Source organism: Rhinopithecus bieti, unplaced genomic scaffold, assembly GCF_001698545.2.
Source record: "Rhinopithecus bieti isolate Rb0 unplaced genomic scaffold, ASM169854v2 scaffold_3615, whole genome shotgun sequence".
NCBI classification, from domain to species: Eukaryota; Metazoa; Chordata; class Mammalia; order Primates; family Cercopithecidae; genus Rhinopithecus; species Rhinopithecus bieti.
In genome coordinates, this window is record NW_016804369.1 from 178810 (window position 1) to 191150 (window position 12341).

At 42.6% G+C, this 12341-nt stretch overlaps 1 protein-coding gene across 1 annotated transcript in view; it reads right to left on the reverse strand.

The window, feature by feature from the left end:
* The window catches only part of LOC108526695 (dnaJ homolog subfamily C member 12-like), a 13304-nt gene extending 2445 nt beyond the window's left edge, over positions 1-10859 (reverse strand). The window contains exons 1-2 of the mRNA XM_017867535.1: positions 10776-10859; positions 6813-7017 (exon numbers count right to left, since the gene is read on the reverse strand). Of these exons, the coding sequence (XP_017723024.1) occupies positions 6813-7017; positions 10776-10859 (289 nt within the window). The remainder of the gene's footprint in view (positions 1-6812; positions 7018-10775) is intronic.
* Between the last annotated feature and the right edge of the window lie 1482 nt (positions 10860-12341).

The window sequence follows — 12341 nt, forward strand, 5'->3', positions numbered from 1 at the left end:
GGTTCGCACCATTCTCTTGCCTCAGTCTCCCGAGTAGCTGGGACCACAGGCGCCTGCCACCTCGTCCGGCTAGTTTTTTGTATTTTTTAGTAGAGACGGGGTTTCACCATGTCAGCCAGGATGGTCTCATCTCCTGACCTCGTGATCCGCCCGTCTTGGCCTCCCAAAGTGCTGGGATTACAGGCTTGAGCCACCGCGCCCGGCCTACACTGACACTTTTTAAAGAATTATTGGAGAAAGCAAATCTAAAGAATTTTCATTTGGGGAAAAAGCAAAAAGAAAATTGTTTCTGATTGCTATAATTGTTCCTATAATTAAAACTTACTCACAAAATATATATAGTATGATCCTTTTAAACATACTAACACAAATGAAAATATACCAAAATATCGATAATACATATTTCTCTAAATGGTAAGATTATGAGTTATATGTTCTTCCTTTTGCTTGATCATATTTTCCCGCATTTTATGTAGTAAATAAGTGTCATTTTTGTTTAAAAAGATGTAGTTTCTGGCCGGGCATGGTGGCTCACGCCTGTGATCCCAGCACGTTGGGAGGCCAAGGCGGGCGGATCACGAGGTTGGGAGTTTGAGACCAGCCTGACCAACATGGCGAAACCCCGTCTCTACTAAAAATACAAAAATTAGCTGGGCATGGTGGCACGCGCCAGCAATCCCAGCTACTTAGGAGGCTGAAGCAGGAGAACCACTTGAACCCGGGAGGCGGAGGTTGCAGTGAGCCCAGATTATGCCACTGCACTCCAGCCTGGGCAACGGAGCGAGACTCCATAAAAAAAAAAAAGATGTAGTTTCTAGTTTGGGTTCCTGTAGAAATAGACATGCAGACAAGAACTTGAAACAGGTTGGGCACAGTGGCCCACATCTATAATCCCAGCACTTTGGGAAGCTGAGGCCAATGGATCACTTGACCTCAGGAGTTTGAGACCAGCCTGGGCAATATGGCGAAACCCCATCTCTAGAAAAAATTCGCCGGATGTGGTGGTGCACACCTGCAGTCCCAGCTATTTGGGGGCTGAGGTGGGAGGATCATCTGAGCCTAGGAGGTCGAGGCTGCAGTGAGTCAAGATCGCACCACTGCACTCCAGCCTGGGTGACAGAATGAGACTCTGTCTCAAAAAAAAAAAAAAAGAATTTGAAACAAAGTGGCTAATTTGGGAGGTGATCCCAGGTGGCACCTTAACAGAATTAGAACCAAATCTAGAAAAGGTACATTATCAAACAAGTTACCACTATGGGTAACTGCAAATGATCCCACTGGGGAACCCTGGGAGACAATATAAAACTTTTTAGAGTTATCTCATGTGAGGGGTGAAGGACGTGGGGAATTTAGCCTCCCACTCCCACTCATTATTGTCATGCAAAGGGCATTTACTTCCTGGCAATTACTGCCTGCTGATTTGCTGCCAAGCAGGCTCCATTGCCAGAGCAAGCCCTCTGGCAGAGTCATAATGTTTGTGGTTGGAGCCACAGGGTTGGCAATGCCTAGGAAGGCAGGTGCCCAGGGACATGGCAGCACACCAAAATCATTGCATACATTTAAATTTTTCTTGGTGGGACGTGGTGGCTCACACCTGTAATCCCAGTGCTTTGGGGGGCCAAGGTGGGCAGATCACGAGGTCAGGAGTTCGAGACCAGCCTGGCCAACATGGTGAAACTCCGTCTCTACTAAAAACACAAAAAATTAGCCAGGCATGGTGGCAGGTACCTGTAATCCCAGCTACTTGGGAGGCTGAGGCAGGAGAATAGCTTGAATCCAGGCGGCAAAGGTTGCAGTGAGCCGAGACGGTGCCACTGCACTCCAGCCTGGGGAACAAAGCAAGACTCCTTCTCAAAAAAAAAAATTTTTTTCTTTCTCTTTTTTACTCCAAGATGTTACACGAAACTATTTTATTCTAGAACTGTATTTATCAGAATGCATATTTATTGCATATTTAAGCAGAAAGAAAGTAAAAGTGAGATTGTCTCGCACAGTGGTTTTCAGATGCAGTGCTCCATATTTCACTGTTTGCAATAAAGAATTAGACTGTGGTGGGGGCTATTTGGTGGCTACTCATCACAGAAGAGACATCAAAAGGCAAATTCCAAAGTGAATATCTAGCACTACTTGAGGAAATTAGCAAATATGCTGAAAAGTTATATATAAGAAGCCACGCAGGGCTTCGTAAAGTTGACGGGAGTAATATTTCTTAAATGCTGACATTACAAAAATTTACACTGCAGTAAAATGAAATCATAAATAATCATGCAACAGCACTCTGATATATCCAACTCCAGCTTTAAGGCACTAGTCAGAAAAGCCAATAATCTTTTAAACAGCATAAAGAAAATACTTGTAAATGCAACCTTTGGCAGAATTTCATAATTCTCCAACAACAGCTTCTTAGAACAATGATTCCCAGTCGGGTGCAGTGGCTCATGCCTGTAATCTCAGCACTTTGGGAGGCCAAAGTGGGCAGATGACCTGAGGTCAGGAGTTCTAAACCAGACTGGGCAACATGGTAAAACCCCATCTCTAATAAAAACATGAAAATTAGCCGGGTATGGTGGCGGGTGCCTGTATCCCATCTACTTGGGAGGCTGAGGCAGGAGAATCACTAGAACCCAGGCGGTGGAGGTTGCAGTGAGCTGAGATGGTGCCACTGCACTCTAGCCTGGGCAACAAGAGCGAAACTCTGTTTCAGAAAAAAAGAACAATGATTTCCATCCCCTCCACTTCGTTCTTTTTTTTTTTTTTTTTGACACAGGGAGACACAGGGTCTTGCTCTGTCACCTAGGCTGGAATACAGTGGCAGGATCATAGCTCACTGCAGCTTCAAACCCCCGGGCTCAAGCAATCCTCCTGCCTCAGCCTCCCAAGTAGCTGGGACTACAGGCACACGCCACAATACCTAGCTAATGTCTTTTTTACTTTTGTAGAGACAGGGCTCTTGCTATGTTGGTCAAGCTGGTCTCAAACTCCTGGACTCGAGCGATCCTCCCACCTCAGCCTCCCAAAATTCTAGGAGTGCAGGCCCAAGCCACTGCAGGGCTGGCTTCACTTCAAAAAAACAGCATACGTATCACAATATGAAGACATTAAAACTGTCATCACAATTTGTTCTGAGTAAATTATATGTGAAAATTAATTATATGAATTGGCATTATCTGTTATTACCCAAGTAAATTAGAGTCAAGAACCAGGGAGAGGAAAAGAAAAGCACTCAAGACACAAATGCCTGCCCAAGAATTCTATCACAAGCCAGCTGCTGAAATGACCTGCCTTGCCTCTAAGGCTAGTTTTACCTATTGCCATCACTCACCAATTAGAGCTTGTTAGCTCCAAAAAACTTTGCTAGTGCCCATGAGTTTTCTTTCATAACAATATGTAACATTTCTCTTTCTAATAAAACACGCAACATTTTATTTGTTCTTCAGACACACCAAAGACCACCCATCTGTGTGTATGCCCTGAATTGCAATGTGGTTTTTATATATTTTCCCAAGTAAAATGTTTTACATAGAGATTCGAATCTATATTTTTGACTTTGACATAATATATATCTACACTGTGGAATGTTATCAGCTGTTAAAAAGCAGGAATTCATTCTGAATGTAAGGATTTAAAAAGAAGTCCCTTAATAATAAAAGTTAACACTAAAAAAGTGTTTATGATGTGCCTGGTACTGGTCTAAATATTTTACGTGTGTGTGTGTGTGTGTGTGTGTGTGTGTGAGAGAGACAGGATCTCATTCTGTCACCCAGGCTGGAGTACAGAGGTGCAATTGCAGCTCACTGCAGCCTCAACATCCCCCTACACACCAGGGCTCAAGTAACTGGGATTACAGGCACGTACCACCACTCCTAGCTAATTTTCGTATTTTTTTTTTAGAGATGGTTTCGCCATGTTGCCCAGGTTGGTCTCAAACTCCCAGCCTCAAGCAATCCACCCACCTCACCCTCCCTAATTGCTGGGATTGCAGGTGTGAGCCACTGCATCCAGACAATTAAGTTATTTACTCCTCAAAAAAAAAAAAATTTCTTATGAGGTAGACACTAATATTTTGACCATTATATAATTAAGAAGACATAGATGCAGAGGGGTTAACTAGCTTGCCCAAGGTCATACAACTCATCAGTGAAAAGCTGAACCCACATTCTTAACCACTGTGTACCACAGAGAAATGTGTGCAGTATAGCCCCATTCTTTACTTTTAAAGCTCTCATAAGTGCACATATACACACTTGTATTAGCATAGAATAGTGGAAGGAAACACATTTGAGTGTCAGCCTTGGTTACTTCAAGAAATAGAAGCAGAGTTGGCCAGGCACGGTGGCTCAAACCTGTAATCCAAGCACTTTGGGAGGCCAAGGTGGTGGATCACAAGGTCAAGAGATCGACACCATCCTGGCCAACATGGTGAAACTCCGTCTCTACTAAAAATACAAAAATTAGCCAGGCGTGGTGGCGCGTGCCTGTAATCTCAGCTACTCAGGAGGCTGAGGCAGGAGAATCACTTGAACCCATGAGGTGGAGGTTGCAGTGAGCCGGGATTATGCCACTGCACTCCAGCCTGGCAACAGGGTGAGACCAGGATTACGCCACTGCACTCCAGCCTGGCAACAGGGTGAGACTCCGTCTCAACAAAAAAAAAAAAGAAAAGAAAGAAATAGAAGCAGAGAAGGTTGGCAGCCTGGGGTAGACACTAAGTTACTGCCTAGATATGATTCTTTGAATTTTTTAACAGCAAGTCTATACTTCTTTTGTTTTTATTCAGTATCTAATGACTATTTTTTTAAAAAGAAGGAAAATTTCATAGAATCCTATGAGAGGGGCTCATGAGGCCTCAGCATTATGCCTGAGTCTCTGAAGTATCTCTCACCCCACCCACACTACACCTAATTCTGGTGTGCACAGACTTGATCTAAATCTGACAGAAACAGAAAGACTCAGGGAACCCCCGGGGGTTCAAGACACACATAACTGAACATTCATCGTGTTTACATGCAGAGGAGTGATTGTACTCCTGTGTTTGCTTAAAACACTGTTTTTCTGCATTTCGGGCTTCTCCTTTGATCAGTTTGTTATATTATAACCATTTCCAGTTACTGGGTGATGCAATCAATGTGCAGACTCCACAGCCATCTCTTGGGTAACCAACAGAGACATCTGAATCAAACTCTATGAAACTTCATTCCCAGCAAGAAGAGAACATGTAAAAGTTCTCCCCAAAAAGAGATTTGAAGTGACTATTTCTCAAAAGACTGTAATCCACCACAAGCCATCTATCTTCTTTTTAATACAAGTGTTCTAGGGTGTTCAGGAACGTTCTGCTTAAAGGCTAAATTCGAATAGGGTGTTACATCACTACCCTGAGAATCAACACATAATTTGAAGGAAAGTTACAATGTGTGTGTATATATAACACATCTAAACTAGTTGGATGGCTAGATAGATTGTCAGATAGACAAATCATACAAACAGCTAACATTTACCTAGGGCTTCCTAGAGGTGAACCGCTGTGCTAAGCATTTTGTATGTATCTCCCCATTTAATCCTCATGGTAACTCTATAAGAAGGTACTATTTTTTATTTAAGAGATGGAGTCTCACTATGTCAGCCAGGATGGAATGCAAGCACCTAATCGCAGGAGTGATCATCGCACACAGCAGCCTTGAACTCCTGGCCTCAAGCCAGCCTCCTGTCTCAGCCTCCTGAGTAGCTAGGACTACAAGTGCATAGCAATGCACCTGGATGAGCAAGTACTATTATAATCCCTATTTTATAGATGCAGAAACTGAGGTCTAGAGAAGTTAAGTAACTTTGCCAAGTAATACAGATGATAAGCAGTAGAGCTAGGATGTGAACTCAGGTAGTGTAGCTTGGTAGCCAGGAGGTAAACTTCTATAATACTCTGCTTCAGTGGATTTATAAATGATTCAGAATGTCTAGAGAGCTACTTACAGATAAGGCATTATTGGGCCAGGCGTGGTGGCTCACACCTGTAATCCCAGCACTTTGGGAGGCCCAGGCAGGAGGATCACCTGAGGTCAGGAGTTCGAGATCAGCCTGGCCAATATGGTGAAACCCCATCTCTACTAAAAACATAAAAATTAGCCAGGCATTGTGGCAGGCGCCTGTAGTCCCAGCTACAGGGGAGTCTGAGGCACAAGAATCGCTTGAACCCGGGAGGCAGAGGTTGCAATGAGCTGAGATTATGCCACTACACTCTAGCCTAGATGACAGAGTGAGACTCCATCTCAAAAAAAAAACAATTAAATTAAATAAGATATTATCACAAGATAGGGCAATGCCTTGGAACACTGACTCTGAAGCCAACCTGCCTTGGTTCAGACCCCTTTTCCTTCCCATATAAGCTGTATGACTTTAAGCAAATTACTCAACCTCTTGGACTTTGGTTTTCTCATCTATAAAATGAGAATAATATTGACATCAGTCTACAAGCTTGTAATGAGAATTAAATAAGTTAATACATGTAAAATTAATATTAAATGAGATCATAAATGTAAACTAATACATGTAAAGAGCGTTCCTGCACATAGTAAACATTCAATCAATGTTAGCTAGTGTTATTTCAGTAAAGCCAAAGACACTGAGAATTGTCTCAAGGTTTCCCTTCTGAGGAATGCCTTCCAGTTTCGGTGTCAATGCTAAGTTTCTTTTAAGATGCTAAACCAATCTTTAAACTTGGCACTGCTGTGCAAATTGGAAAAGTTAGGAATAAATGCATTATAAACAGAGCTCTTTAATTTCAGACTTTCTCCATTCTGCAGTTATATAACATGACTTACTTGAGGAATCTGAATTTTGCGGGGAGACTGACTTCTCCAGGGGCTTGGGTTCTTTCTGCTCCGTTTTCTCTGTGGTTGAAGCCAGCTCCTCTTTCTTTCTTTCTCTTTGCTCATTCCATTCCTCATTTTCAATCTTGCTGGTATGAGTCTTGTCAGATTCTTCCAGCATCAGGTCTTTTTTACCTCTGACGGCCCAGTGCATGGACTAAATTAATGTAAAGCAGAGATATAAAAATTAAATTGATATTATATGATTTTCTATATTTAAAGTTTGATATGTGGTAACACCTGACCTACTACTGTAGCACTAATTAACAACATGTTAGACTTGACTATTAACAAGTTACTCATAAATTAATCCAGATATTAATTAATCCAACTATTAATAGTTACTTTTCACCATACACCCTTCTGTACCTTTTTAATTTTCTGTTCTGTATATGTATTTCCTATTAGATCTAAAAATTGGACAGATGGATGAATGAATGGAGAGATGGATGCATGAACTAACAAATGAATACAGTGAAAAAGAGCGCTTTTGATTTGCTGTGTCAAGAATATTTCAAGTGGAATCATTAGCCCTACCATCAACCAAAATAATGCCTAACTATTTCTTAAAACCTCATCTGGATACTGTGGGAAGCTATTCCTGAAGTACTAAGAAACAGTGACTTACTAGCTCTATTACCAAAACTCAAGACTAGAGGGAAACACAGCCTTTTAACACCCTAAAATTATAAATATTCTAGCTCTCTGCTCTATTCAAACCAAAGAAGTCATTTATTCCCACCTTCAACCTGTCTCTTCCCAACTACAAAAAAGTGTCATCCTGAATCCTCTTCTTCAAATATAACCAGTCCACAGGCTAATCAACCCCAAGATCCAAGAACCACCCCATAAAGCAGTCATTGCCACCAATAAATGTAATCAGCTTTCACCCTAACAAGAAAAAGAAAAGAGGCTGGGCGCAGTGGTTCGTGCTTGTAATCCCAGCACTTTGGGAAGCCAAGGTGGGTGGATCACTTGAGGCAACACTGAGGCAAGGAGTTTGAGACCATCCTGGCCAACATGGTGAAATCCCCATCTCTACTAAAAATACAAAAATTAAGGCCGGGCGCGGTGGCTCAAGCCTGTAATCCCAGCACTTTGGGAGGCCAAGACGGGCAGATCACGAGGTCAGGAGATCAAGACCATCCTGGTGAACAGTGAAACCCCATCTCTACTAAAAAAATACAAAAAACTAGCCGGGCGAGGTGGCGGGTGCCTGTAGTCCCAGCTACTCGGGAGGCTGAGGCAGGAGAATGGCGGAAACCCGGCAGGCGGAGCTTGCAGTGAGCTGAGATCCGGCCACTGCACTCCAGCCTGGGCGACAGAGTAAGACTCCGTCTCAAAAAAAAAAAAAAAAAGAATATATCATTAGTAACTAAATTCAACATATTGTACCAAAAAAACTCTTGAACATATTCCTTCTCCTGTCCAACTGATATTGTGTATCTTTTGGCCAATATCTGCACAACTGTCCCCTTACCCAGCCCCTGGTAAGTGCCATTCTATCTCAGCTCCTATCAGTTCAGCTTCACTAGATTCCACATGTACATGAGATCATGCAGTATTTGTCTTTCTGTGCCTGGCCTACTTCACTTAACAGGATGTCCTGTAGGTTCATTCATGTTCTAACAAGTAATAGAATTTCTTTATTTTTTTAAGGTTGAACAGCCTTCCATTGTGTTTATGTACCACATTCTCTTTTCCCACTCATCCCTTGGTGAACCATCAGTGGTGCTTTGCACTATGGGTCAAACCCTGAGTGCCTACTGTAGCTGAACAGGTGACTTCAGTAAGTGAAGTGGTAAATTGGATCTGCCTGTTCTAGAAGGGCGGCCAAGATGCTGCTCTTTGTCTTTCCCAGCAAGGAAATTGTTATAACCAGTTGTGGTCATGAGGTAGCGGGATTTCAGTATTTTATATCTTCAAAAGAATGGAAAATCTAGATTTCTGGTAGAAACAACAACAACCACCTTGTTTTTCAAAGTTAGCAACAAATTATAATTTTTTTAATGAACAACAACAAAAAAAAAATACATGTGTGTTGTGGGTTGGCCCATGGGGTAACTGTTTAAAAGGACTCTTCTAGAGTAGGGGTTGGCAAACCGTGAGCCATGGGCCAAACCTAGTCACTGCCTATTTCGTAGATAAAGTTTTATTGGGACACAGCCACTCAAATTCACTTCCATTTTGCCTGTAGCTGCTTTGGGGGCTACCACAGGAGAATTGAGTAGTTGACAGAAACCATATGGCTTAGAAAGTCTAAAATATCCAGCATTTTGCTCTTTCCAGACAAGGTTTGCCTAAAGTAATGTGTGCTCTACAGTCTTAAGTTTTTCGGAGGAAGAACTGCAATTCTTGGTGTTTCCCATCATCAGTCATGATGCTACACCACAATGCTTGCTTAAAGAATAAGGCAATGCAAGGGCTTTACCAAGCCAGAAATGAAGCATTTCGTCTCTCTCTGTATTTTTCTGTAATCCCTGGAAACACATCCAGGAAAAAACAAATATCAAAAAAAGCATGCAGGTAGTGATTTTTGTTTCCCTCAAATCGAGTCTGACAGATAGCAATCAGCCTTTTCTCTGGTGTTTAAAATTCCATGTCTGACTAGAAGAGAAGTTTACAAACTGTTGAGGTGGAAAAATGACATGGAAAAATATTTCTCCCCAAACCCCACTCTCAGAACAAGCAACAGACCACCGTACTAGACTGTCCACTGCGCTCAACGCCACCATCACACAGTGATGCACACACTCAACCATGGTAGCAGTCCAGTAGGTGGCAGTAAGCATTCCAGCAACGTCTGTATATTATGACGATTCTTCTGGCTGTTGGAGGTACTATCTCAAGGAAGGGCTTTTTCCCTACTTTACCCAAAATATGGGCTGGTGGTGGCCTTGAATCCACAGTGCTTTAACAGAAAGACCACAAGACCAATGGGAGGAAGAGGAAAAGGGGGATGAAGTTCTAAACCACACTGTCCAATGAAAACACAATATGAGCCACATATGATTTTTTTTTTTTTTCAGACAAAGCCTCACTGTCACCCAGGCTGGAGTGCAGTGGTGCGATCTCAGCTCACTGCAAGCTCCAGCTTCCGAGTTCACGCCATTCTCCTGCCTCAGCCTCCCAAGTAGCTAGGACTACAGGTGCTTGCCACCACGCCTGGCTAATTTTTTGAATTTTTAGTAGAGACGTGGTTTCACCTTGAACTTGATCTCCTGACCTCGTGATCCACCCACCTCGGCCTCCCAAAGTGCTGGGATTACAGGCATGAGCCACCATGCCCAGCCTGAGCCACATATGAAATGTTTAATTTTCTAATAGCCATGTTCAAAAAAAGTTTTAAGAAAAGTTGAATTTAATTGTAGTAATGCATTGTGTCTAACCCATTATATTAAAACATTACCATTTCTCCATGTAATCAATATGAACATTAATAATGAAATATTTTACTTTTTTTTTTTAACACTAAGTCTTTGAAATCTAGTGTGTGTTTTATACTAACAGCACACTGAAATCGAAACTAGCCCCATTTCCAGTGCTTCATAGCCATGTGTGGCTTGTGGCTCCCACAGTGGACAGCACAGGTCCTTGTTGGTCATTGACCTTTGTCACTGATTTGCAAGTCCCCTAAAAGCCAGAACCCTTGATGAATATAATGTGTTGACAGGACACCTCCAGCACTGATAACTTTTCTAGAGGTAAATAACCTATCTTGCAGCTTACAAAAACCAAGAGGGAAACAACCTAAAATGTATCGCAGCTGTATACGCAGCAATCCTTAGCTACTCTTAAAACAATTTTGACATGGAATCCATTACTAATATCTCCAGGAATTATAATCAGTATCTTTAGGGAAATAAATGTGTTCAAACAGAAAATTGCCTCCTGAAATGAATCCAGAGTTGATACCCCTGGCTGTTGACAAAGCAATGTGAAATCTTGAGTCAGCAGGGTGAGGACATAGGAGCAGGCAGGCTCAGTGTACGTGAGCATGGTCCGTAGGACCAGGCTTGGCTTGTGGCCTTGGGTCTGGAGAGATCAATGATGCTTGCAGTGCTAGTTGGGTACAGCTCAGAATGCCATGGAGAGAAGAGGGGAGGGAATTGACATTTAATCAGTGCCTCGTCTGCAGTAGGCCCATGAGGTTTTGGATTTAGGCAGTTCAGAGTTCTGTCGAGAATTCTGAAGGCTCTGAGATGGCACCCTAGTGCATCAAACTGTCACAGTTTTGTGGATGCTGGCAGAAGACACAAGACCCCGGGGTCAGAGACAAAGGACAGCCACTGTATCAGCATCTTTCTGCACCAGTTGCCTGGGCTTCAGTTCCCACCGGGTTATGCAGAGGGGCCAGTGACACTTGCACGTGTAGTGGATCAGATTTCAGAGGAGGAATCCTGGCCTTCGAGAACATGTATCTTTTATCATGGGTGGTATAATGGGCTGTATGTTTGTGTCCCACACTGAATTCATATGTGGAAGCCCTTAACACCCAATGCAATGGTATTAGAGGTAGGGCCTTTAGGAGGTAATTAGGCTTCGATGAGGGTGGAGCCCCATGATGGCAGTAGTACTCTTATAAGAAGAGGAAAAGAGACCAGAGCTTGCTGTCTCTCTACTATGTGGTGATATAGCAAGAAGACAGTAGTCTGCAAACCAAAAGGGCTCTCAGCAAAACCCAACCATTCTGGCATCCTGATCTCAGACTTCCCAGTCTTCGGAACTGTAAGAAATAAATGTGTGTCATTTAAGCCACCTGACTTAACGGTATTCTGTTAAAGCAGGCCAACCTGACAAGACAGGCAGGAAGCCTGCTTGACCTCCCCAAAGAGACAATGCCTTTATCATACTGGACCTCAAGCATGTCTGCCCTTTGCTCCGGAAGAAGGCACTGTCGGTCTTCCAAGACTGTTCACTATATAAAACACCTTTGAAAGACCTTTCAGAACAAAAACAGTCTAGGCTCTGTGCTGAAATGCAAGTGTATCATGGAGAATGCCTCCCAAAGAATGCCTCATGACTTTGCCACATTCAAGCTATGCAGCCTTGGGTGAATCATATAGCGTTCCCTCCAGTACTCAGTCTCCTTCTTAGTAAAATGAGGATAAGCATAGTTTCCTAATTCAGAAGGTCAGCATGAGGATTAATCAGTTTTATAAATGCAGGAGAGAACATGACCTAGTAGCCAGCATATAGTAAGGGCTTAATAACTCAGAGTCAACTCTGGTCATCTCATGTAATCCTCTGATTAGGTAGATCAGGGATTAAGACTGGAGGCTTACAAGTATATTTTGTGTGATATGCACAGCGTTGCTTAAAAATATAAGAATTGGATGCAACTTATTGCAAATGTACAATTCAGCGATTTTTAGTAAATTGTGCTAAGTTTGGCAACCATCACCATGATCTGATTTTAGAACATTTTTGTCACAGTTAATCCCCATTACCATCCCCAGCTCCTGGCAGTCACTAAGCTGG